Source organism: Cervus elaphus, chromosome 7 (assembly GCF_910594005.1).
Source record: "Cervus elaphus chromosome 7, mCerEla1.1, whole genome shotgun sequence".
NCBI classification, from domain to species: Eukaryota; Metazoa; Chordata; class Mammalia; order Artiodactyla; family Cervidae; genus Cervus; species Cervus elaphus.
The window spans coordinates 9,499,806-9,525,726 of NC_057821.1; the positions used below are offsets into that span (position 1 = coordinate 9,499,806).

Consider the following 25,921-nt stretch of genomic DNA (forward strand, 5'->3'; position numbering starts at 1 on the left):
TTTACAGGGCTCTCAGGAAACCACACCTCCCCTAACTTCCTAGGTTGGCCAGGATGGTGGTGGAGAGGGTCTTCTGGGGCCTTTCGAATCTTGACAAACCTCTTGACTCTCCAGGCCTCAGGTTCCTCCTCGGCTACTGTATGCATGAGGGGGCAGAGTGGATGGTCGGTGGGGTCCTGCCCCACTTAGACATCAGTTCTATACCTACTTCGCCAGTGAGTCCATCTCCCACCCCGTGACAGAGGGCAGGGCTGGCAGGCCCACCCAGGACTGGCCCCCAGCTCCCCAGCCACCCCCATCGTTTCTCCATCCCCTTCCACTGCCCCCCAACACCAATAAAACCTCTTCCTCCAATGACACACAGGCCTGCAGGGGCTGGGGATGCCAACCAAGGGTCTGATTTGCATACTCAAGCCCCTCCCCCACCCTTAGTGTGTGCACAGTTGCCATAGCAACCAGCCCCAAAAGACTCTTCTCTGCAGTCGCCTCCCCTTTCTGTACCACTGGAATGTTGGCCGCCTACCCAGGTTCTGGGGGCTCAGAGCTCAGTACTTCCATTAATGAATGAAGAAACTGGGGCCCAGAGAGGGAAAGCAACTTGCCCAATGGTACACATGAGTTAGCAGCCAAGCCTTTACTTAGAGCCCAGGTCTCCTGGTTCCAAATCCAAGCTGCTCATCATCCTGGGGTGGGGGGCTGGGTAATGGGGCAGATGGGGGCTACTCCCCTATCCAATGACCAGAACGCTACATCCATGCTCGCCTCGGGCCTCCACGGAAGACCTCGAGAAGCTGCAATGAAGAAATGAGCCATTGGACTTTGGGCAGAGACTTGGTGATAGAACCGAGCGCTGGGGTTGGGGGTGAGGCTGTGGAGGTGGCGATTCAGCTAAACAGGTCCCTCTGGGTCTCTGGTCCAATCCCCTCCCCCCAGTCCAGTCATTCAACAATATTTATTATATGCTATGTGCGGGGACTGTTCTAGATTCAGCTTAAACTGACATTTGTGATTTGTAATCAAGCTAACACAAAATCCCTGCCCTGGTGGATCAGACCTTCTGGTGGGAGGATGAAGACAAGGAACAGGCCACAGGTGCGTCACGATGACGTTCGAGATAAAGCAGTGGAGGGAATGCTTGCTACTTGACTGAGGGTAATCTGGGAAGTCCTTTCAAAACCTACCTGTCCTCAATCCACACCTTCAGAGCAGTTGATGTCTTGAAACCTGACTCCTATATTATGACCAACCATTGCCGTGTTTGGGGAGAACGTGCTTTGACCCAGAAGCCTTAGGCTTTAGCGGTAGACTTTGCAGTAGCACAGATGACAGGCTGGAAGACGTTTGGGGGCAGGGGCCTCCCTGAAACGACCTGAGCAGCTGCCCTGTCTGTTCCCAGCACGGCCTGCAGGCTCCAGAGTCTAATTTCAGATGCCTAGAACGGATCGCCGCCCCCCCCGCCCCCACTCACAGGCACCAAAATAATGACTAAAGTGCAGTAAATGGAAGATAAAGAGCTCAGAGCTAGAGAGAACACCAAGTCACAAGCTCCTGAGAGAGAACCAGGTGCCCAGCTCGGCTGGTAGACCCCTTTCTGGGGAAAGAGTTTTGCTGAAATTTTCAAACATACGTAGCAGGAGAATGGTATCATGAACTCTCAGATGCCTGAGCGCAGCTCAAGATTCATCAACTCGGGATTTCTCTGGTGGTCCAGTGGTTAAGAATCTGCTTTCCGATGCAAGGGACACACAGGTTTGATACCTGGTTAAGAAATTAAGGGGCTTCCCAGGTGGCGCTGTGTAAAGAATCTGCCTGCCAATGCCAGAGACGCAAGGGACGCAGGTTCAATTCCTGGGTCAGGAAGATCCCCTGGAGTAGGAAATGGCAGCCCACTCCAGTATTCTTGCCTGGAAAATTCCATGGACAGAGGAGCCTGGTGGGCTACAGTCCATGGCATCGCAAAGAGTCGGACACGACTGATCACAGAAAGAGCCCACGCATGCAGCAATGAAGACCCAGAGCAGCCCCCCAAAATTATCAACTCAGGGTCACTCTGGTTTCAGCTCCATGCCCTTTCTGCCCACTGGAAGCCTCTGGCTTTTCCGGAATACTGGGACTGGTTTTATAAAGAAAGGACTGGAAGAACAGAAGCTCCCCTTCCCCAAACCTAACCTGAAAGAGGAGGACTCCAGAAGCAGGGGTGCGGGCAGCCAACAAGGGGGGAGTCCTGGATAGAGTAGTCAGGGCAGACCATGAAGTTAGGAGGCCCCTGGGGTACCTGCCACAAGGATAGGGCTCCTAGGCCTGCTGATGGAGCAGAGGGTCCTGACCGAGGGAGCCAAGTCCCATTTCCTGCCCCAACTTCATCTCTTTGTTTTCTTTCCCTCCTCTTTTCCCCCCTCACTCACAATAAAAACATAATTATAGGCTTTATAAAAAAAAAAAAAGGCAAATTATGGTGACATGCTTTAATTATCTGCCAAGCAATGGCGGGCTGAATTACACAGGCACGGCCCTGGAGGTTACCTAAAAATAAAGCAAGAAGCCTCATTAGATGCTAATTGCTGCTTTTGCCAACTGAAGTGAGATTTTGGCACCGTGCGCCATTCAGCCCTGGGGTGTCTGCAGAGAGGTCCAAGCCCAGGAAAGCTCAGAGTGCCAGGGCCAAGGCCTGTGGGGCATCAGGGCAGGGCAGGCACAGGGGCGGGGGTGGGGCACTCATGCCAGGGGACAGCCCCTCAGTCACCCCTCAATGCTCAGTGGCTAGATGGAAACCCCAGGCTGGGGGAAGGGCACCCAAAAAAGAAAAGGGTCCACAGGACTTCCCTGGTGGCCCAGTGGTTAAGATTTTGCTTTCTGATGCAGGGGGTGCGGGTTTGATCCCTGGTCAGGGAACTAAGATCCCACATGCCTCATGGCCCAAAAAAACACAAACAATATTGTAACAAATTCAATTCGTTCCGTTCAGTCACTCAGTCGTGTCTGACTCTTTGCGACCACATGGACTGCAGCACTCCAGTCTTCCCTGTCCTTTACCATCTCCTGGAGCTTGCTCAAACTCATGTCCATTGAGTCGGTGATGCCATCCAACCATCTCATCCTTTGTCGTCCCCTTCTCCTCCTGCATTCAATCTTTCCCAGCATCAGGGTCTTTTCCAATGAGGCAGTTCTTCACATCAGGTGGCCAAAGTATAGAAACTTCAGCTTCAGCACCAGTCCTTCCAATGAACATTCAGGACTGATTTCCTTTAGGATGGACTGGTTGAATCTCCTTACAGTTCAAGGGACTCTCAAAAGTCTTCTCCAACACAACAGTTCAAAAGCATCAATTCTTCTGCGCTCAGCTTTCTTTATAGTCCAACTCTCACATCCATACACGACTACTGGAAAAACCATAACTTTGACTAGACGGACCTTTGTTGGCAAAGACATGTCTTTGCTTTTTAATATGCTGTCTAGGTTGGTCAATAAAGACTTTAAAAATTGTCCATGAGTGCTAAGTCATTTCAGTCATGTCCGACTCTTTACGACCCCATGGACTGTAGCCCCACAGGCTTCTTTGTCCATGAGATTCTCCAGGCAAGAATACTGGAGTGGGTTGCCATTCCCTCCTTCAGGGGATCTTCGTAACCCAGGGATTGAACCCGCATCTCCTGCAGATCCTGCATTGCAGGCGGATTCTTTACCGCTGAGCCATCCAGGAAGCCCAAAAATGGTCCACATCAAAAAAAAAAAAAAAGAAAAAATCTTTTTAAAAAAAAGAGGCCCTCCCAAAAAAACAAAATAAATAAAATTTAAAAATAAAATAAAAAAAGAGGCCCATAGTCTGACCTCTGGCTGGGGAGGGGTCCCACAGTCCCCTTAGAAGATAAACATCCTCCTGTGGGCTCCCAAGGACCCTTCCCTGGGCCTGGAGGCTGAAGTGGGGCAATGCTCCTAGAGTGGAGCTACGAGACAACTCTCTGGCCCCCCTGCCTCTGCTTCCAGGGACCGAGAAGGCACGATGGAAGAAACAGACCCCAGGACATCGGAACTCAGAACCAGCCCCCCCGAGCTGGAAGGGATCCGAGCTTGGATACTGCCCCTGCAGCTGAGCCCCCAGGGTCCCGGGAATTCCACAGAGGTGGCCCGTGTGCCCAGCGAGCCTGGGAGCCCAGTGGACCCCTGCTCAGGGCAGTTAGCAGCTTAGTCTTGGTTTTGAGCCTCAGAAAGCGTTTTAGTGGCATTGTCCCCACGCTGGCTACAGAAACCCCAAGGGCTGGTACCACCCCCGGCTTGCTCACTACTGCGTCCCGGGGCCTGGCTTGTACCTGCACGCGTGCGTGCGCACCCATTCGCTTCAGTCATGTCCGACTCGTTGCTGCCCTGTGGACTGTGGTCCACCAGGCTCCTCTGTTCACGGGATTCTCCAGGCAAGAACACTGGAGTGGGTTGCCATGCTCTCCTCCAGGGGATCTTCCCAACCCAGGGATCGAACCCTGGTCTCTCCCATTGCAGGCGATTCTTAACTCTCTGAGCCACCAGGGAAACCCACGAAGTACATAGTAGGCACTTAGTATCTGTTGAATGAATAAGGGAAGCATTAGTACCAGATTTGTCTGGTTTTCCCCAGACTTTCTTGGTTTTAGCACTGAAAGTCCAGGAGCCCAGGAACTCCCTGAGACCCCAGAAACCCTAGGTCTGAACTCCACCCTCCATCTGTCCCACATAAACGTATTTCAGTCCCACATGTTGGCCTTTTAACACACAGCTGGTGTTAGGTAGCTTGGTCTTGCACTGGAGTGAACTACAGGGCCTGTAAATGGACTTAAGGACCCTACCCCAGAGCTTCTGGTCCAGCCAGCCTAGGGTGGGGAGAAACCCATAATTTGATTTCCTCCTTTTTTTTTGCCCATGGCCATGCCAAGCAGCAGGCAGGATCTTAGTTCCCTGACCAGGGATTGAACCCATGCCCCCTGCCTTGGGAGCACAGAATCTTAGCCACTGGACTGCCAGGGAAGTCCACCATAATTTGATTTTCTAACAAGTTCTCAGAGATGCTGATGCAATGCTGATGCGGATTTAAGATTCTGCTGAGGGAACACTGATTTCCCTAGCCCACTGAGCTGTCCCTGATCCCCTGGGGAGCTTGTAGAGCAGACCTATGTGGGCCCCACCCAGGGGACCTCAGATGGAGTCCTTCTGAATGGTTGTGGTGGGGGTAGAATCTCCACTAGGTAATCCTGATATCTTGCCCTGGGCAGGGCGGGGGCTGCCTCTGACCTCACCCTGGGGCCTCTCGGAGGCTGAGGCCCTAGGGGAGGGCTGAGCACAGCGCAGAGCAAAGGTCTCCAGGGGGCCAAGGACACTGCAGATCCCCCCATCTTACTGAAATAGAAAGTTCTGAAGATACAAGTATCTATCCACATTTCTTGGGTGTCCCTTGAGCCTAGGAATTAATAATATGGGATGGAGAGCAAAGATGGGCAGCCAACTGGCCAGGGACAGTCTCCCCACAATGTGCATCAGGGCAGGCCCCGTCCGCACGCACCTGTGGGCCCCCAGCCCCAGCCTCACGGGACTAGGTCTCCATCGTGATGGGCCCCTGGGATGCCCGCCATCTCACAGAGCTGCAGCAGGCCTGCCTCTCAAAAGTCCTGCTGGGAGCGGGTCCTTCCTCCTCATCTCTGGACCACCTCTGGACCTACTCACCTCTCCTCTGTACACCAGACCCCTGCTAGGAATGCACAGCCCACCCAAGGCTTCCCCACTTAACCCACTCACCCCTGTTGTCATGTTGCTTTGGGTCATCAGCATTTCTAGAGCCCCAGGCAGGCCAGCCTAAGCCCCACGCAGAGCCCACCCTCTCTGACCCTCAGCCTCCTCCTCCCTCTAGGAGGCCTTGAACTGCCCTTGGGCCCCACTGCCCTCTCCTGAGTGCCAGGGGGACAGAGGGGACAGCACCCGCCTTGGAAGGAACGTGACTCTCCTCGGAACCTAGAAGGGGGCCCCACAGACATGGGGGGCACGTGGGGAAGTCCCGGGCTGAGTGTCAAGCCCTTGGGTTCCAGGCCAGGCCCTCAGTCCAGACCCAGCCCGGCAATCACCACAGAGGACCTGGGCCAATGAGGGGAAAAGGTGCCCGGGCAGGGGGTGCGGTCAGAGAGCTGCCCCCCTTCCACATCCCCTCCCTCACTCCACCCCTAATACACTGCCTGGAAGCTTCTGGAAGGTGCTCTGGGACTGACAACCTAGTTTTGCCCGATTACACTGGGCAGTGAGTAGAATCTATTCCAGGTCTACCCTCCGAATAGGGGGTATCCGGGTCTATCCCCCAGGAAGTCTCAGGGACCACCCTGCGAAAGCAAGATGATGGTGTGAGACCCCTTTCCCCCCCTCCCTCCCTTACACACATATCTATTGAGCACATAGTAGGGGCTGCACACACACACACACACAGTCTCACACGGACCCCCAGGAGAACAGACTCCCGAGCACAGCCCGCCCCCCGGGAGTAGCCCCCCAGGAGGATGGAGGGGCCTGACACGTGATTGAACGCCCACCTCACCTCCCACACACGCCCACACCTGCCCCACACCCGGGCCCCGCCAGCCCCCACCCGGACCCCTCCAGGTATCAGAGGAAGCGGGAATGGGGGGGCAGGCAGGAAGGGGCGGCTCCAGCAGCTGCCGCCTGGGGCCTCGCTGTGTCGCTGGCCCTGTAATTTACCCCTGGCAGGGCCCAGCCCCTGAGCGGCTCGCTCCCCACCTCCCAACCTGCCACGGACGCCAGCTGCTGTGAACACACGCTTCCACTTGCAGGGGGCGGCATCCTCGTGACATGGGTGTGATGTGGACTCACACCCACTGGAGCCTAAGCAGACAGACACCCCCACAAGACAAATGAGCTTGCCTATGGAGGTACAGGAGTGCACGCACACACACACACACAGAGACAAAACAGACACCCAGGGCTGGGGGGAGACACACATACACTCCTGTGCGTGCACCTGGCCCACCTGGCCACGGGCCGCACACTCATCACAGGGCAGACACACATCGTCCCAGCACCTGTGACCTGGAGACAGGACGGGCAGGAGGGGAGCGCTCTGGGTGCTAGGAACCCTGGACCCAGGGTCTCAAGAGGAGCGTCTCCTGGCTGGGAGGGAAGGAGCGGATCAGGTTATGGTTGGCCCCTCCCTGCCCAGGGACTCTCCAAGACCCCACCTGAGGCCACCCCAGGAAGCAGCCTCCACGGCCCTCAGCCCTGCATCCCTGTCACCCAGTTCCTTCTTCCCTGTAACCACAGGCCCTCCAGCTTCGGGCTGAGCCGGGGGTCTGACCGCAGGCCCCTCAGTGGATGTGGAGCCGGGGTGCAAAACCATGTGTTTATTTTTATTAGAAATGTTCTTGGTATAAAAACAATCATGCGCTACACATTGTCGTCAATAACCATCACCAGACACCCAGGCACTGAACTCCGTGTCATCGGCAGGAGGGGCAGGCGGGCAGGCGGGCAGGACACACGGCAGACGGGCAGGGGGCAGGCGGGCAGGCTGCGGGCCACGGGGACGCACACAGAGGCCACCAGGAGGACGCGGCACTTGGCAACACACTCGAGATTCGTTTTTGTTTTGGCTTTTTTGTGTTTTGATTTTTTTTTCCCTTTTTTTCTCTTTAGCGACATGTAGGATTTGGCGAATCGGCAAGAGATGGCAGGGAGAGGGAAATGAAGGTGAGGAGGGGGCTGAGGACAGGAAACAAAAATTCACAAGAGGAGAGATGGGCGGAGCACAGGAGAAAAGACGGGGAGAGCTGGAGACGGCAGAGAAAAGGCAGAGACAGAAAGAGGGGAGATACAGAAAAAGCAGAGAGCGCATAGACAGAGACACACGGCGAGAAAAGGTGATACAGAGAGAGAAGAGAACGCAAGACTGGGATGGAGACTGAGTCACCAACAGGACAGGCAGAGACGAGGGAGAAAACCAGCGCGGGGCGCCTCCCAACCTGAGCCTCGGTGGTTTGGGGTGGGGAGGGGCCGTGGTCCAGGACGCAGGTGCTCAGGTGGCCTGAGGCTTCCCAGCACCCCCAGCCTCCTCCTGGCCCCGGCCCGGCTTGTCCAGGGCACCCAGCAGTGACTGCCGGGGGTCCCACTGTTAGCAGCACCAAGCCATGTCCACGGGCGCCCACAGGCGGGAAGGACATCGGCTGGGCCCCTGGGTGTGGCCCTGGCCCGACGCACCATCCACCAGGGTCTCCGTCCTTCTCCTCCTGGGCAGCTCCAGGGGCTGAGCTAGATGGCATGGTTGGTGTAGGTGACGTAGGTCTGTTTGGTGGCCAGCGCTGGAAGGAGAGAGACCGGGGAGCCAGGAGTCAGGGGCTGTCTTCATCCGACGCCCCTTCCGCAGGCATGGCCCTGCCCAGGGCATCAGCACCCACCCCGCCCACTGCGGCACTTCCCCCAGACCCATCCCGCCCACCCCCACACCGGGGCTGCTGGCCTGGCGGGCCCATCTGTCTTCACCCTGTCCCCCTAGGCAGACCCTCCTTGGAGCTCTCCCTGCTGACCCCATCCCTCTGTGGGTGTCACCCCCCACCCCACGGAGTCCCTGCATCCTCCTGATCCCACCAGGCTTTAAGAGGATCGTGTTTATCTGTGATATGATACAGCCTTCAAGTATGACCAGGGGAGAGTTTTTCACACACTTTCCATGTGCACACACTTTGGAAATGCACATGCAAAGAATACACACAGACAAACTGCCTTGGGGGAATGAGCAGAAATGCAGACAGAGGAGATAACGGAACCAGAGAGGGGCCTCAGGGGGCTGGGCACTGGAGCGTGTGCCTGACTCGGCCCTACTCCCACCCCTAGGGAGAGGGAAGTCCTCGGGGGCCCTCAGCCTCATGCAGCCTCGTTCCCCACCCCCCGCCATCGGGGGTCCTATCTCACCCCAGCCCTGAGCCCCTCTTTTCTGCATGTGTCACTCTGGCTCCCGCTCACCCACTATGGGGGCCAGGGCTGCCTCTCTGGGTGTCTCCGCTCCCCCCAGCCACAGTTAGGGGACCATGTCAGCTGCCCCCCACCCCGACCCCGGGTGTCCCAAGTGCCTCCACTCGCTGGAGTTCAGCCTCGGGAGGAGGCCAGGTAAACACAACCCTCTTGGAACACTGAGGAGCTGAGACCAGAGGGGTGAGGAGCCCAGCCCGAATCCTGGGGTTTTTCCTGTCCTGTCAGGGTTCAGGGTCTCCCTCTATGACCTGCAGACACCTTTGGGGAGTCAGGGAGGCTTGTCTGTGGTGCCAAGAGAGTAGACTGGATGGGGGACATCACGGCGCCCTCGGTCATAAAACTGCCTTGACTGTCAGGACCCTAACAGCTCAGGACAGCGGGGAGCATCTACTGGGCACAGCCAGGGGTGTCTGCCTGGAGAAGGTAACACGGAAGATGGCAGGATGGTGGGCGGCACCCTGACCACCCCCAGCCATCTATCTACCAGTTTTCACTGCCAAGTTAAGGACCATATTTCCCAGCCTCCCTTGCAGCCCGGAGTGGCCTCCTGTGACCACATTCCTGCTAATGACAAGTGTCAAGGGCTGTGCGCAGCGTCCATACCATTTGATGAAAATAGACTGTTCCCATGCACAAGGAGTGGGAAATGGACCTTTATTGTTTTAAACCACTGAGATTTGGCAGAATTATTTGTTACCATAAAATGATCAAGCTCATTCTTTGGGGGGAAAAAAAAAGATTGTTTCCTCCCTACTTCCTCTCTTTTCTTTCCTATGGCCAGAAGAGACATCGAGGTCGAGTAGCCCCAGCCATGAGGATGACGACAACCCTCTAGGACCCGCCGGAAAGACACTCGGAAGGAACCCAGGTCCCTGCTGCTACAGGGAACCCAGGTCCCTGCTCCCACCATGCACCACGAGATCAGAGAGAAACAAATCTGATTTGAGCCGCTCTGTCCTGGGGCCTCTTTGTCATAGCAGCTCACTCATACAGGCAGGACTGCGGCGACCCTCTCTCAGAGGGTCCCCCGGGTTGCCAGGATGGGGTGAGCAGGGGGGACACCAGGGGACCAGCGGGGAGGCTAAAGGAAGAACTGTCTCCTGGCCCGGGCTGAGAGTGGCCTTGTGAGGTAGGTGAGCTGAACTAGTCCCTGTCAGCGGAAATGTCCAAGCAGAAGATTAACCATCACTGGGCAGGGGCAGGGAGTTTCAGGTTTTAGGTGCCACCTGGACAGGTGCTACTGGAAGGCAATGGTGTCCACGACACCCAGGAGAGCAATAAGCACCCAGCACAGCACCGCACAGCGTGTGAAGGACACCCACCTTCATTTCTAAAACGGCCTACGTCCCTCCGGGAGGCTGGAGGACCAAGGGTGGAGAAGGAGCACGGCTGTGACCTCAGGCAGTTCCTCCCCCGCCCTGTGAGGTCTCCCGGCCTACAGCAGGAGGGGAGAGGCCCTTTTTGCTGAGACTTCCTCCCCTTCAGCCACCCCCACCTCTCCACCCACTCTCTCCCCCAGTCTCAGAAAAAGAGCCAGCCGCTGACAGTGACTCTCACGTCCGCAGGCCAGGCTACTGAGCATCAATTCTCCAGGGCTCATTCACCCCTTGGGTGAACTGATAAGACTGAATTTTCAAACCTGTAAACCCATCGGCAGCTGCTGGCTCAGAGGGGAAGGAAAACCTCAGCAGCAAGATCGCCGCTGACTGCAGGGACACAGAGCCTGAGGTGGGGGCGGTGGGGGTGTGGAAGAGCAGCGGGGACAGAGAAAGTGGGGGTAGGGGAGGGACAGCTGGGCCCCTCCTCTCCTTCCAAGACCAGAGCTGCCTCCTCTAGAAAACCCAATCCATGGGTTTCAGAACCTGGAAGTGCCTTCAACCCTCTGCTATAAGCCAGCAGCCCCAGAGCCCTTCAATGGAGCCTCAGTCTGACCTTCTGGAAAATGGGAGCAATGATTCCACCCACAGCACCCAGGAGCTGAGGCTCAAAAGGAAGAGCTCTGGCCATGAGTCAGGACACTTGAGATCCAACCCTGCCCTCACTGGTGTAGGGGATCTCAGCCCCTGCCACGCGGACTTTCTAACAAAGTGAACTGCTCAGAACCTCAACTCCCTCATCTGTAAAATGGGGTGATCATAAGCCCTTACCTGCTCTCAGAAACTGGGTAGATAGAAATACTCCCTAAACCCTGAAAAATGGTAGGTGAAGGGGCTGGGCTGATATCGATAAGGACAGGATGGGGCTAGCAACACTCCAGGGGTGGCAGCAGCGTGGAAGGGGACGGGCGGAGGTGTGGCCCAAGGGCCCCAACCCATCCCTCACTGATGCCGCCTGGCTGCCGGCTTTCAGTCCCGCTGCCTCAGCTAACAATTAGCTGGGCAGTGGCGGCACGAGCTGTCAGCCCCCATTTGTCGTCCCCGTGTTTTCTCGCCTAATCTGCCTGCAATCGGGCCCCTGAATTATTTATTCTGTTGTTTGTTTAAAGATACGTGGCCTGCCAGTGACAGAGTGAAAAATGTCCCTGCTCCACGGAATGACACCTCCCCATTTCTCCGGCTCACACCCCCACGATCTGGCTGTTCCCAGAATTAATCACCCGGCTCCCGCTCCGCGCCTCCATGGCCGCTGTTGTCCCCGAGCTGAGAAGGTGGGCCTCCCGTCCTCAGTGCAGGGGGCCGTGGGGAGGACCAGCTCTCACCCTGCCCTCTCGGGAAGCAGGAGGCTGGGAAAGCTGAGTCTCCCTTGCCAGGCCCGCACAGGGACCCCTCCCTGTCCCCTGTCCTCAGGCCAAGCCCGAGTAGAGGCAGAGGCAACAATGTCAGCCCTGGGGTTCCCTCTGGCCGGTCATAGCGCTATGCGCACCACCCTCCGGGGTCAGGGTGCTCTCTCCTGCTAGACACAGGGGTCTGAGCGGGTTGATACCCCACTTGCTCTCATGAGCCCTGGAGCAAAGTGGGGCCTGGAGGGATGGGACCCAAGGAGGGTGAGTCTCCCTGGGAAGGAGGAAAAGGAAGTCCGGAGTGTGGGGTGGGAAGCAGTGAGGGGTCCCCGCTCAGGACAGAAGGACTTCGTTAGGGGTTGCACTGGGGGTTCTGCACATCTGAGTGGACACGAAAGACCAGAGGCGGGAAGGCCCATGAGGACACCACCCCTTCCCATCACAGGCAGAGGGTCCATGTGGCATCTGAAGGGAGCCCCAGGCTGTGTGTAGGTACAGGGAAGTTGGAAAGAAGTGTACACTGTAGAGAATAACATGTCATTTGGTGGAGGGTATGGCCAAGTGTTATCAGGGGTGTTAAGCAAAGGAGGGGCGTGCTGGAAGCCAGGTACTCAGCTCTGCACAGAGAGATGGGGAGGACATATGGAGTCAGAGTCAAAAGAAAGACACTGCATGGGGCCAGCTAGTCACTAGCTTGCTGTGTGACCTCAGGAGAATCACTCACCCTCCCTGGGCCTCAGCTGGGGATCCAGCCCAAGCCGGGCCTCACAGGACTGCTGTGAAGACCATTCAAAGGGGAGAGATCTCTGGGAAGTGAAAAGATCTGTTTGGATGTGGGAAGGGACTTTCCTCCTTTCTACTTTTTCTACAGGTGGGAATGACTGATAACGGAAGATGCTTCAACCAGAGCCCCAGGGCGGGGAGCCTGTAGGAGGGGCTATCCCAGCCCAAACACCTGCTAGGGAGGTCTCCTGTTTCTCCTGATCTCTTGGTGGGTGACAAAGGGGCCCCTCTCTGGAGACTGTGCTCGCCAATCTCCCTCCTGCTGCTCCCAACAATGTCCGCTTGCGGCCTTTCCCTCAGAACTAGAGGGCGGAAGCGGAGTGCTGCCCCGAAGGGCCAGTATCTGAACCTCTCCTGGGAAAGGGGCTCTTTGTCTCTTCTGCCACCAACAGAAGGCCCCTAAGACTCTCCCTGTGGGGAGGCAGGAAGGGCTGCTATTTTAACCATTCGGACCTTTACAGGGGGTCCAGGGAGGGAGTCAAGGTCTGCAGTGGGACCAGAAGTTCCCCTCCACCCTGTCCACCTGGAAGCAGTCGGCAGTGAGGCCCGTACAGTCCCAGCCCACAGGCCAGAGGCCTCTGTCTCTACTTAGAGGCAGCGGGACATCACCCGCCGCCATGTGGCCCTGGGAGTCCCTCGCCTCTGAGCCTTCCTATTCTCATCTATTGTTTAGTCGCTCAGTTGTGTCCAGCTCTTTTGTGATCCCATGGGCTGCAGCCCACCAGGCTCCTCTCTCCATGGGATTTCCCAGGCCAGAATACTGGAGTGGGCTGCCATTTCCTTCCCCAGGGGATCTTCCCCACCCAGGGATCGAACCCGGGTCTCCTACATTGTAGGCGGATTCTTTACCATCTGAGCCACCAGGGAAGCCCTTCCTCATCTATAGCCTCAAATAATTAAAAATCACTGCTTTCAAGGTTGCTGTGAAGATGAAAAGTGGTTCCTGGCAGGTGTGGCCCACAGTGGGGGTTCAAGAAATGGTCACCACTGTTACTGGTCCCTGGAGGCCCAACCTGTCCCTCCCATGCCCTACCTCTCTCTCCTTGGACATCTCCCTAAGAACCACAGCTCTGCAGGCCCTGTTCCCCACCCCAGGCCTCACTTACCCATTCCAGGACCGGAGTTCTGAGTCCCCCTCTCTCAGGACCCTGCCCTGGGGCAGCTGGACAAAGCCAAGCTGAGGGATTTCAACTGCTTCCAGATAGTGCCCCCCTCCCCAGGGAGACTGAAAGGGCACAGGCCCGGATGTGGACGCCAAGGTGGAGAAATCCCGGAGTCTCAGGTCACCCTGCCTGAACCAGGCCCGCCATAGCCTCTTCCTAGGTGGGAATAGTTCCCGGGAAGGGAGAGGCAAGAGTCCCCCTCCCAGGACGGGGCGGGGCAAAGCGGGCTAAGCTGGTGCCTCGAGGCTTTCCTGGGTGGGAACCCCGCACGTTGGCCTCAGGGCTCTCCCAGTGACCCCAATGGACCAGACTTAGTTGGGAGCGGGGAGGCGCAGACCTGCTCCAGGAAGAGGGCGGGGCCTAGGCTGGCTTAGTGGGAGAGGGGCGGGGCCTGGGCTGGTCCAGAGGGAGAGGGGCGGGGCCTGGGCTGGTCCAGAGGGAGAGGGGCGGGGCCTGGGCTGGTCCAGAGGGAGAGGGGCGGGGCCTGGGCTGACTCAGCGGGAGAGGGGCGGGGCCTGGGCTGGTCCAGTGGGAGAGGGGCGGGGCCGGGCACTCACCGGGGGCTTCCAGGTTCTCACAGAGCTCGGACTTGGCCTCGCCGTTGGGCCGGAAGCTGCCTTTCTGCGTGAACTTGTTGGACATGGTAGCGGCGGTGACGACGGCTTTGAGGCTGCGCTTGCGCTTGGGCACGTTCTGCTCCGGGTGGAAGAGGATGATGTAGACCTTGGGCATGTAGAGCATCCCCAGGGACACCGAGGCGCTCAGACTCACCGAGACCGTCAGCGTCGTCGTCTGGATGTACAGCTGGGGGCGGGCCGGGGGCGGTGTCAGGGCGTGCTCTGCCCCGGGCTCCCGGGGGGCCCTGTCCGAAGCCCACCCCTCAGACAGACACAGCTGGGGACCCCTCCCTGTGTCTTGCTGGTTTCAGGCGGAAGAGAGCCATGGTATAGAGCCTGGAATCAGCCTGGCTCCACCACTGTCACTACGTGATCTTGGACAAGCCACATCCTTTGGGCGTCTGTTTCCTCGGGCATGAGAGTTCTAGTCCTTACCTCATAGGGTTGCTGTGAGTTTGAAATGACTTAATAAACGGCAAAGGCATGTAAAATAATATCTGGCATGTGGTCGGTGCACACAAGTGTTCACTACTGTTATGTGCTGGGCAGAGGCCCAGGGGCAGGGCTCTCAGGGGACAGCTGACCCTCCCCTGAAGCAGCCCCCTGCACAGGTCTGGGAGTGAGGTGAACATCTGGGGTGCCTTGTAGTAGCTCCCAGTGGCCATGGCACAGCGCCGTGGCCAGGACCCCCATTCAGTGACTGTCCCCCCCCATGCCACTCTGCAGAGCAGGTGGCTGGCACAGGAGCCATGGCACCGTCGTGATCCACTGATGGCAGCCCAGTCAAAGCTCATTTCACGCTCACTCGCCAGCACTAACAGTGACAGATGTTTAGCAAAATGAAAGCCCATTAATCTGGGTGTCGGGTAATCCATTCTTCAATAGTGGGGGCTTCCAGGCAGGGCCCTACAATTCCCACCGCCCCAGCCTGGGATCCCCTCCCCACCTCCTCCTTCCCTCCTGGGCCTCCAGGTCTCAGCTGCCCCTCTGGCCTCCTCAGCTAGGGTGGGGGCAGGGGAAGCCCAGGCTGTGGCCCCCAGGTCTGGGTATGGGAAAGCAGAAAATGCTCTCTGCCTCCTAGATCTGCCGTTTCTGAGCCTGGGATACCTCCCCTGGGGCCTGGTTAATGTACCACCTCCTCCAGGAAGCTCTCCCTGACTCCCAGATCCTAGCCAATCCCCCAAGACAGCCTTCACTCCTTGCACCCAGCCCAGCAGTGGGGGACCCAGGTCTAGACTTGAGTCCTGAGGTCACAGGAGCCCTAGCTTCATTGGAAAGTCTCCTGAAGAGAGGGGCCAGGTCCTCTTGTTCTCATATTCTCCCCATCCCTTGCCCCTCCCCATAAATACCTCATGACCTGAATCTGAAGGCCTGCATCTCAGCCACCCTTCCCCGGGGTTCTTGCCTTTGGAAAGGAGCTGGAGAAGTTGGAGGGTCTGAGAGGAGAGAGCTGTGTGACACTGGGGAAGTCTCATCCCCTCTCCAGCCCTCAATTTTCTCATCAGCACAATGGGATGATAGCACCTACCTCACCCAAACCACGAGGATACCCAAGCACAGACTATGAGGTCACATGAAACTTACAGGGCACTGAAAGAGGGTGCGGGGGAGGAGGCTGGGAGTGTGGCGAGGCCACCATTCAGAAAATGTCACAGACCCAGGGAAATGGGAGCCTGTTCCCCAGTGAGCACACACGCCTCTGTCCTCACACATGACCCACACTCTCACCCACGGGCACAGCACTACCCCCCAGTATGCGGACAGGAAAGGTCATGACAAGCCAGTGGAGGGTGCCAGTCACCTCTCCCACCCCCGAGATGGCATTGGGGCCCCAGGGTGGAAGGGGTGGAGGGGTCCAGGCTCCAGAGTATCATAACAGACCCTTGGAGAAGATAGTGGAGGTCTGAATTTAGCAAGAACAGGCATGTTATCTGGGTCTTCACCATTGACTGGGGGTTCCCTGGGGACAAGGCATGCCTCTGTCATTAGATTTGGGGATCCCTGAAGGCAGGGTTGTCTCTTCTTTCACACTGGGGATTCTTGGGTATATTTCCAGGGTAGATTCATCTTAGGTCATTTGCCCCCACCTTGGTGATGGGGGGAGGTACCGTTGGGCCAAAATGAGGTTGGTGGGACAGGGCTCAAGGACTCCTGTCTGGGCGGAGTGAGGCCTGCAGTGAACACAGTCCTGGGTGGGAGTCCGGGGACTGGGTTCCGGACTCCACTCCACCCTGACCCACTGAGGGATGCAGCCGGGCCTGCAGCTTTCACTGGGGCCATTTGTAGCTCAGATGTGACACAGCACAGATCCAAACCCAGGGTTGCCTGAGCCTCTAAGAAGCCTGGTATTCTGAGCTGGAGGGACTTCAGCCCTCATGTCCCCACCCTCGCCTCATGCAGAAGCCCAGAGGAAGAGGAGGCGAATCCCATGTGAATGCCATCAGGGGCAGAGCTGGGCGTCACAGCCACACACTGGTGTGGGCCAGGCTGCTGTGTGACCCGAGGCAGCTCCCTGTCCCTCTCTGGGCCTCAGAGGAGATCATTTCAGAGGCTCCTTTTCACAATCAGTACTGAGGGGCGCCTCCTACAAAGGGAGAAATCGGAGGCAGGTGGGGTGGCCTGGGGTACTGAGAGAGGGCTGGGTGGTGGAGGGGCTGGGACCAGGAGACAGGAACACGCGGGGAGCCGCGCGCTGGCCGCCAGCCAGGGGAGTTACAGGAAGGCAGAGTCGGGGCCCAGACCACCCTGCCGGCAGCCTCCCAGCTGCGTGCCTTACTCCCCAGGGAGGTGAAGGAAGGGGCCTCCTGGGATTGTTGAGGGTAATTTCTCAAGCTGCCAGCTTCCTGGGGTGTGGGCGGCCTCCCCTGCTGGTTCCACGCGCTCCCTGGGCGCTGCGGAGCCCGGGGGCCTCTGCCCGCACCTGCCCGCAGTAGGGGGGCCTCCTGAAGGCCTGGAGGAGGGGAGATCCTGACCCGGCCCACAGTGTGAGCTGCTCCCCAGTGGCAGCGGCTTTGGCTCAAGTGTGAGGGGTGGCCAGGAGCCAGGCCTGGTCCCGAGCCTCGGGGCGCTCACTGCCAGCCTCAGGGTCTGCGTCTCAGAACCCCCAGCCCCCAGGGCCACATTAGAAGAAGGGCCACAGGTGTCCCTGCACCAGGCCCAAGGGACGCAGGGCAGAGGGCGTGGCTCCTGCCTTCGAGGAGCTGCTGGAAAAGAGGAGGGCACATCCCGAGGGAGGCCCAGGCTTGGGGAGCTGCCCCGGAGCTGCAGGGGTGGGGTGGGGAGGGGCTCCTGAGCTAGGGCACCGTCACGGGCAGCCCTGCGTCCTGCCGGCTGGGTGACCTTAGACAAGTCACTCCAGCTCCCTCCGCCTCATCTGTAAACACAGATGGTGAATGTACCCTGGCCCGTCGTGTGGCACCTGCTGACCACCAGGCCAAGTGCCTGGCACATGACAAGCAGCCAGCCGTGGCAGCTCTGACCACAGCCTCACTGGGGCCCAGCGTCCCTAGGAGCTCAAAGGCAGGCTCACCCTTTAAATGCCATCCACATGATGGTGACTCCCCGGGCGCAGGTCGAGCCTGGCCCTCACCCCTGAACCCCAGACTCACAGTCAACCACTGAGTCAGCCACTGTCCACTGCCGCTGTGCCGGCCGTCTCAGGGCCTCCGAAACTCAGCCCGTCCGCAGGCATTTCCCATCTTGGCCCCATCGGCTCCTCCGCTGCCTCCCCGGTCCTGTCCCCCGCGTGTGCACACCCCCACTTTCCCACTGCTCACACCAACACCCCGGGGGGGGTGTCAACCGGGGACCCCCCTCTGTGCTTCTCACTCAAGCGCTCCACCAGAATCTCAGCCCCCGCTCCCCCGGACATGCCTGCGGGCACCGTTACACCGCCTCTGCCCTGCCACCCTGCTCCCCGCTCGCCCCCCACAGGGCTCACCCCAGAAGGGTCCTACACCCCACCGTGGCCCTCCTGCTCAGAGCCCGCAGCGGCTCCTTTCTCACTCCTGGGAAAAGCCAGCATCCTTCCCCTGGCCTCTGGGTCCTAGGCCATCTGCACCATCTCTACCCCCCCCCCCACCTTGTGCCCACCCTCCCCCAGACTTCCCAGCCCCTGCGTCCTTACAGTGGGCAAGTGGCTTCTACACCCTTCGTGCCGAGAGATTACTACAACACCTGTGAGGACTGCAGACAGGGGGTCATGGCCCACTCTACGATGAAGACGCTGAGGTGGAGGCCAGCTGGCTTGCCCAGGATCCCACAGTCAGACATGAGCTAGGGTCCTCGGTCCCCCCAGTTTGCCCCCTGTCTGGCCTCTGACTTCAGGGACTCCCAGTCCTCCAGGATAAAACCCCAGAACCCAGGCAGCACTGGGGCTGTGACGTGGGCAGAGTCCACAAGGCCCTTGCGGGAGGATGTGTCTGACCCGAGAGCCCAGCGGAGCCAGCAGACGGCAGCCCTTCGGCAGCTCCAGCAGGAGGAGCAAGGGCCCTGAGCTGACACTGCCAGGCCTCCCCATCCCAGGCTTTGGGGTGGCTTTGGGGCTGGAAAGGGAGGGAGCAAGTGCCCGATACATCACCCACCCCCGGGACCCCTGGGGCTCCTCGAGGGCAGCATGGAGGGAGGAGAGAGAGGGAAGAAGAGAGGCATGGACAGAAAGGAAGGAGGGCTAAGCAGGGAAAGAGGAAAGGGAGGGCCTAAAAAAGAGTGTGAATTCCCTGAGCGTCCAATGGTCAGAACTCCACACTCTCACTGCCAAGGGCCTGGGTTCAATCCCCAGTGAGGGAACTAAAATTGCATGAGCCATGCGGCATGGCCATAAAAAAAAAAGCAAATGAAGAATGAAAGAGTGGGTAGCATCTCAGGGGGAGAGAGAGGAGAGAGGAAGACGGGAATGAGATGGGGAGGAGGGATGAAGAGTTGGGGAAGGTGGAGGGTGGAGAGAGGGTGGGAAGAAGTAAGGACAGAGATGAGACGGGGTGTGGGGTGCAGAGAGAAAAGGGAGAGGACAGGAGAAGAGAAGGGAGGGAGGCAAGAGAGACGCAAAAGCTGGAGAGAAAACTGAGACAGGGGAAGGAAAGCATGTCCAGAGGGGCCGGCCAGCCCCGGGAGGCTGCTCCCCGCTCGCCCCCCACCCCCCAGCCCGCCCCTGGGACTCACCTTGTCTGCCGACTGCGAGGTGCCGAAGAAGATGGGGATGAAGGCGAGCCAGACAATGCAGGTGGTGTACATGGTGAAGCCGATGGGCTTGGCCTCGTTGAAGGTCTCGGGCACGCCGCGCGTCTTGATGGCGTACACGGTACACGTGACCATCAGCAGCATGCTGTAGCCCAGCAGGCAAATGAGCGACAGGTCTGAGATGTCACACTTGAGCACCCCCCTGGCGAAGCGGGGGTCCAGTGTCCGCTGGTCCTGGAAGTCCACCACCGAGTGGGATGGGTCCACCACGAACCACACACAGATGCCCAGCAGCTGCAGGGAGATGAGGCTGAAGGTGATGGCCAGCTGCGAGGCGGGGCTGATGAAGCGCGGGGCGCTGACCGACCGCTTGCCCTGCTCGAAGATGCGGTAGATGCGGTTCGTCTTGGTGAGCAGGGCCGCGTAGCTGATGCTCATGCCGAGCCCCAGGAAGATCCGGCGCAGAGAGCAGGTACCCAGGTCGGGCTCGGCGATCATGAGGAAGGTGGTGGCATAACACAGGAAGATGCCCGCCAGCAGCACGTAGCTCAGCTCGCGGCCCGAGGCCTTGACGATGGGCGTGTCGTTGTAGCGCACAAAGGTGACCACCACGAAGAGCGTGGCAGCAATGCCCGCCACGGCCAGGAAGAGGGGCAGCACGGCCCAGGGCGAGTCCCACTCGAGCTTGATGATGGGGATGGGCCGGCAGCCCGTGCGGTTCTCCGTGGGCCGCATGTCGTAGGGACAGGTCTTGCAGGTGTAGCGGTCCACCTGGTACTGGTACCCTGTGCAGGGCTCGCAGTGCCAGCAGCAGGGCATGCCCTTCACCGTTTTCTTCCGCTCGCCTGGCTGGCAGGGCAGGCTGCAGACGGAGCGGGGCAGCTGCTGGCCGCTCCCCGGCCACAGCATCCGCTCTATCTGTCAACGACAGCGCAGGGGAGCCAGCCTCAGGACACGCCGCCCAGGGCCCTGGACCGGCCCCCTGGCTGGCACCCTGGAACCTTGCGTCCAAATCGCTCCATCAGATGGCAAAACCCAGCTGCCCGGCTGGCCCTGCCAGGATCAACTGAATCCAACAGCTGCATTTAAATAAGCTCCCGGGCACAATTTAGACCTAGATGACCTGCGGGGGATCCTGCTCCAATACAAAACCCCCAACGGTCACACAGAGGCCAGCAGTGACAACCGAGAGTCACAGGGCAGGGTGTGGAGAGCCAGCAGCCCGGACTCCCAGCCCTGTGAGGCCTCGCTGCTCACGGTGGTCCCCGACCGGCCACGTTAGCGTCACCCAGGAGCAGGTTGGAAATGTAAATGTTTGGCCACCCCAGACCTACTGACTCAGAATCCAAGTTTTTTTTTTTTTTCTTTTAATATATTTTTTTAATGTGGACCATTTGTAAAGTCTTTATTGAGTTTGTTACAATTGCTTCTGTTGTTTCATGTCCCGGTATGAAGGATCTTAGCTCCCTGACCAGGGACTGCACCCTCATCCCCCGTCTTGGAAACTGAAATCTTAACCACTGGACCACAGGGAAGTCCCGGAATCTGAGTTTTAACCAAACCCCCCAGGTGGCTGCTGTGTGCACACATCAAGAGACTCACTGCCTGTGGCTCAGCCCCCAGGGCCTCCTCTGGGTGGCACAGGAGTCAGGTTCAGCAGAAAACAATGAACAAAGGTTCACTCAGAGAGCCTGTAAGGTGTGACTGGGGTGAGTGTTTCTCTGCCTCTTGCTTTGAATGAGTGCATTCTGTTACACGCCCCTGAAGACACAACTGCAGCGAGCAAAGGAGCCACAGAAGCTGGCATGCCCTACGGAGTGTGTCACGAAGTTCTGGAAAGTAAGCGAGAGCCCCCAAGAGCTCCAGGCTCTGAGCAAAGGAAGCCTGGCCACACTTGGGAGCCATATTCCAAGCATCAGCTCTTAGGAAGGGTCATGCTTAGAGAATGGCTTTGGGGCTTCCCCTGGGGCTCAGAAGGTAAAGTATCTGCAATGCAGGAGACCTGGGTTCAATCCCTGGGTTGGGAAGACCCCCTGGAGGAGGGCATGGCAACCCACTCCAGTATTCTTGCCTGGAGAATCCCCATGGACAGAGGAGCCTGGTGGGCTACAGTTCAGAGGGTCACAGAGTCGGACACAACTGAACAATTAACACTTTCACTTTCACGCTTAGAGAACAGCAGGACCTTTGTTCTGGGAGCTCACTCCAGAAGGAATAGCCAGTTGGTTTGGGGCTGAAGGGAGGCTTTTAGAGCTGAGAAAAAGGGTGAGTGGGGTGGGTTGGAGTAGGCAGGGTGGAGAATCCAAAGATGGCTTCATGGTAGATGGGGACAAAAATCTCAAGGAGGAAATTCGCCTTGCGGCTCTGGGCATGACCGTCCCCTAGAAGCCAACGAGCACAGCAGTGACCAGGGCCAGCTCCCATCCTGCAGGAACAAGGGGGCAGGACAATCTCTGGGCACCAGACCTGTGACGCTGCAGGGGGACCCAGGGACCCAGGGAGATGGGGGGTGTTCCAGAAAACTCTGACTCCAGTGGAAAGAGCAGTGAATGAGGTCAAATGTTGGGATCACAGTTCTATTGCTAGCTGGCTGTCTGCCCTTGAGCAAACACCTCAGCCTCTCTGAGCCTTTGTTGTCCCGCCTGATCCAAAGACAGCAGATACAAGGCCACCAGAGCCCTCTGTGACTTATGATGGCTTCCACTTGGAAGTTCTGTCTGCTCCTCCAGAGCATCGGCCCCAGGAGGACAGGGCCTTTGAGTTACTTCCCTGCTATCTGCAGCCCCCAGCCCAGGGCTGGCCTAAGGTGGGGCCAGTGAATCATGGTAGAGTCTCCAAGAAGCAGTGAGGTCTGGCCACCGGAGCGAGAGCCCTCGGGAGGGACGGGGCAGGTGTGGAGGTTGAGGATGAGTCCTGCGTCACCTCCTCCCTCCCCCCAGCTTGATGCTGGTGGAGGGGCTTATATTCCTGGGGAGGGGACCGTTATCACTCCCACCCCCCAGGCCTGCCTTCACTTACCACACCTGCAGAATGGGGTGATAACAGGGCCCCCCTGCAGGGCTGGCATCCCCACAGTAAGGTAACTTGCTGAGAACAGAAGCCGTCACAGCGGGTGCTCTGTAAGGATGAGCTGCCTGCCACTGCCAGTGAATGGAGGCCCTGCCCCTCCCCGCTACGCCGGATCTGAACGAGACAGGCCTCCATCTGGGCTGGGGTCCCACGCTGCCCACACTGCTCCCACCCGCTCAGCAACCCAAGGAGCATCACTGTGGGAACGGGCTCTAGCCCCGCCACGCTGTGTGGCCTTTGGAACATCCCTAGGGCTGGGTTTCCCGAGATACTCCTGATTTGGAAGATTGTCGGAGATAAACGAGATCGTGGGCAGAGTGCCCTAAAGAGCTCCAGGGCTTGCAGCCAGACGAGATGCTTACAGGAGGGGACAGCAGGGACGAGGGGTGACTCTCCCAGAATCTGGGCCCCCCGAGCCTCCGGTCCACCTGGACGTCACACTGTGCCCACCCCACGCAGCTCACCCTCCATGCAGCGTGGGGACCAGTCAGTCCACAGGCACCTCCTCGCGGCACCAACCACAGGTCCCTTTTATCCCCAAACATGGCATTATTCATAGCCGGGGACATCAAGGGCAGGAGGGAGATCCCGAGTCCCTGGCACAGCCATGACCTCGAACAGCATAGCTAGGGGACCCAGGAGAAGCCCCTTCATGCCACTGAGGAAAACGATGGCTTTCCCATGTGGTTTGATGGAGTCATTCTCAAACAGCTACCCACCAGCAGAACCCCACTGTGTGACCAAGCTCTTTGTCATCCTCCTCTGTCCAGACACAGCCCTCCCCGCCTCACACTTTTTCCCCATCCCCACTCCCACCCCCAAGACTCTGAGCCCCCGTGCCCCAGTATGAATACATCTGTCTGCAGGGTTGGCCCTGTGAGGGGAGCAGGCAGGAGGGCCCAGGCCACGGGGAAGGACAGGGGCAGGGAGGGCGGGGGCCCAGCTGCCCCGCTCTTCTGTCCTGGAGTTTGGGGGCTCAGGGCTCTCTGACGGAAGGAAGCCCCAACTCGGCAGCACCAAACCCGGGTGTCAGGGCTCCCCTCCCGGGGCCGGGTGGCCTCTCCCCACCCCCCCACCCCGCCCTCCCTCCGGGGACTTACTCGGAGGTGCAGGTGGTCCGTCCAGGAGCCGATGACCTTGTACTCGGCCGAGCCATTACGCAGCTGGTACTGGTAGATGTCGTAGCGCCCGGGTGCGTCTCCGTTCTCATTGAAAGTCACAGGGTTCCCCGCAATGCCTGGGGGGGGCGCCCATGGGGGTCACACACTCCGTTTCTTTGCTGAGCCTTTGCCCAGAGACAGGGAGGAGCGTGAGCCCCGGGCAGCAACACCTCTGCATGGAACGTCTCAGGGGGTTTTACTCCCTGGAAGCATCTGAAGAGATTCCCCCACTCCCACCCATGGAGCCCCGGGACCCCTTCCCCAGGGTTGGGTGGTGCCCCCACCTGAGAAGTTGACATTGCGGATGTACTTGAGCAGCTGGGTGCCGTCCACGGGGTCCATGCGCGGGCAGAGCCCCACACGGCCCGGACACAGATCTCGGTGCATGGCGTGCAGCGCGTGGCCCATGGCGTACACAGCGTCGATCACAAATTGCACCTTCCCCTCCTGCTCATACGCCGAGTCCTGCCCGATGCGCTCCCGGTCTGCAACAAAACCGTTCAGGGCAGGAGTGCCCACGTGGCCCATGAGCACTCACAGATGTGCCGCGGGAACCACAGCAGGCTCCCCGGGATACACCCGGGTCTCCTGGCCCCAGACCCAGGGCGAGCTTCATCACCCCAGGAGACGGTCTTGTGGGGGCGCCTGGGGGATGGTCCTGAAAGGCCCACTGCCCTCATGACTGTACAGCTGGACCTTGTGTGAGCCGGGAAGTTGCCAGGTCAGAAACTGCGTCTGTGGATGAAGGCAGTGATGCCCTACGGCAGCTCAGCTGTGGGCAGCCACCAGCCAGGGGCTGCTGCCCCACCATGGGGTACAGGGGGGAAACTGAGGCCCAGAGAGGGTGAGGGGCTGGCCGCAGGTCCCTCAGGCTTCAGGACACCCGATGTCCTCAGTGGCTTCCAGATGCCCCAGACGTCAGAAGCCACCATCATCGCCACCCACCCCTCCCCCCTGTCAGTGACCACCCCCACCCCTCCCCCTGTCAGTGACCCCCCCTCCTTAGCCAGGGTGAATGAGCTTCGCAAAATGGGGAACCCACCGCACCGCCTTCTCACTGCAAACAGCAGTGACTCCCTAGGGCGCCAGGCCTCCCATCCTCACCCCCTGGGCTCTGGACACACCCAAGCCCTTTGCTCTGGATCCCATACAGACTCTCTGGCTGCCTGGGGTCTCAGTGACTTGCCAGTAAAAAGATCACCATCTTGCCCCACAGAAGTGCTGTATATGAGATGAGCTACAGAAAACCCATGGCACAGAGGAGCTGACCAAACCACATTATGGTGCTTAAATGCTCAGAAGAGAGGGTTTCTAAGCTGGGCTACAGAGGCTGCGGGGCTAGAGCAGTCCAGCAAGACTTTCTGGAGGAGGAGGAGCCCCAGGCCTGGGTCACAATGATGACAGAGGATACGGGCTGCTAACTTCTATGGAGCATCTACTCTGTGCAGGTGCCGTTCTAAGCTCTTTATGTATGTAAGTCATCAGATAATCACAGCAATGCTATGAGGTAATGATCCCCATTCATTTCTACAGAGATGAAATCACGGAGGCACAGAAAAGCTCCCTGGCATTCCAGGACCACACAGAGCTGGCTTTGACCAGGTGCTCCAGCCCCCAGCCTGGACACCTGAGTGACTGTAAGAGCCGGATGGAAGCAGGGAGGGCAGGAAAGTGGGAGGGCAGGAAAGTGGCGGAGGGGCAGGAGCTCTAAGCTGAGGACAGGGGGACGGCAGAGGAGAGGAAGGGGGAGGATGGGCAGAGTGCTAGGGACCCCAGCTTCCCCCCCGCCAAGCCCACAGCCCTGCACACAGCCTGTCTGGCAGCCTCCTCCCTTACCGCCAGGACGACGAAATTAACCCTTAAACACACACAGACACACACCCATGCCTCCCTGCTAGAGGGCCAGGGCCACACCTTACAGAGGTTATTCCCCAGTGGCCAGCAGGGTGAGTGGCACCCCAAGGGGCCATGGGCCCGGGACTTCAAAGGGTGTCACGTGGGAGCCAGGTTGAGGCCTCAGGGATCCACAGGTCACTCCTAAGTTTCTCTACTTTTAGCTAATTCATGGTCACTGTGCCCTGCTGCCCAGGGCTCCGATGGAGCTGGTGGCACATCTCCTATGCCCATGTTGGCCACCAAGACACTGTGACCGAGGTCAGAACCTGACTCCAGCACCCTAACTTCGGGGTCACAGATCACAGGCCCCCAGTACCCAGACTGGACAGTTTAGGGGAAGATTCCCAG

At 58.7% G+C, this 25,921-nt stretch overlaps 1 protein-coding gene across 5 annotated transcripts in view; it reads right to left on the reverse strand.

The window, feature by feature from the left end:
• Window positions 1–7,349: 7,349 nt before the first annotated feature.
• The window catches only part of GRM4 (glutamate metabotropic receptor 4), a 112,934-nt gene continuing 94,362 nt past the window's right edge, over window positions 7,350–25,921 (reverse strand). For 3 of the 5 annotated variants that reach the window (XM_043907201.1, XM_043907200.1, XM_043907199.1), the window contains exons 7-11: window positions 23,962–24,162; window positions 23,618–23,754; window positions 19,431–20,366; window positions 14,211–14,457; window positions 7,350–8,318 (exon numbers count right to left, since the gene is read on the reverse strand). In XM_043907201.1, coding sequence (XP_043763136.1) covers window positions 8,269–8,318; window positions 14,211–14,457; window positions 19,431–20,366; window positions 23,618–23,754; window positions 23,962–24,162 — 1,571 coding nt within the window. In that variant the 3' untranslated portion in view covers window positions 7,350–8,268. The remainder of the gene's footprint in view (window positions 8,319–14,210; window positions 14,458–19,430; window positions 20,367–23,617; window positions 23,755–23,961; window positions 24,163–25,921) is intronic. The other 2 variants (XM_043907202.1, XM_043907203.1) reach the window with 2 other exon arrangements.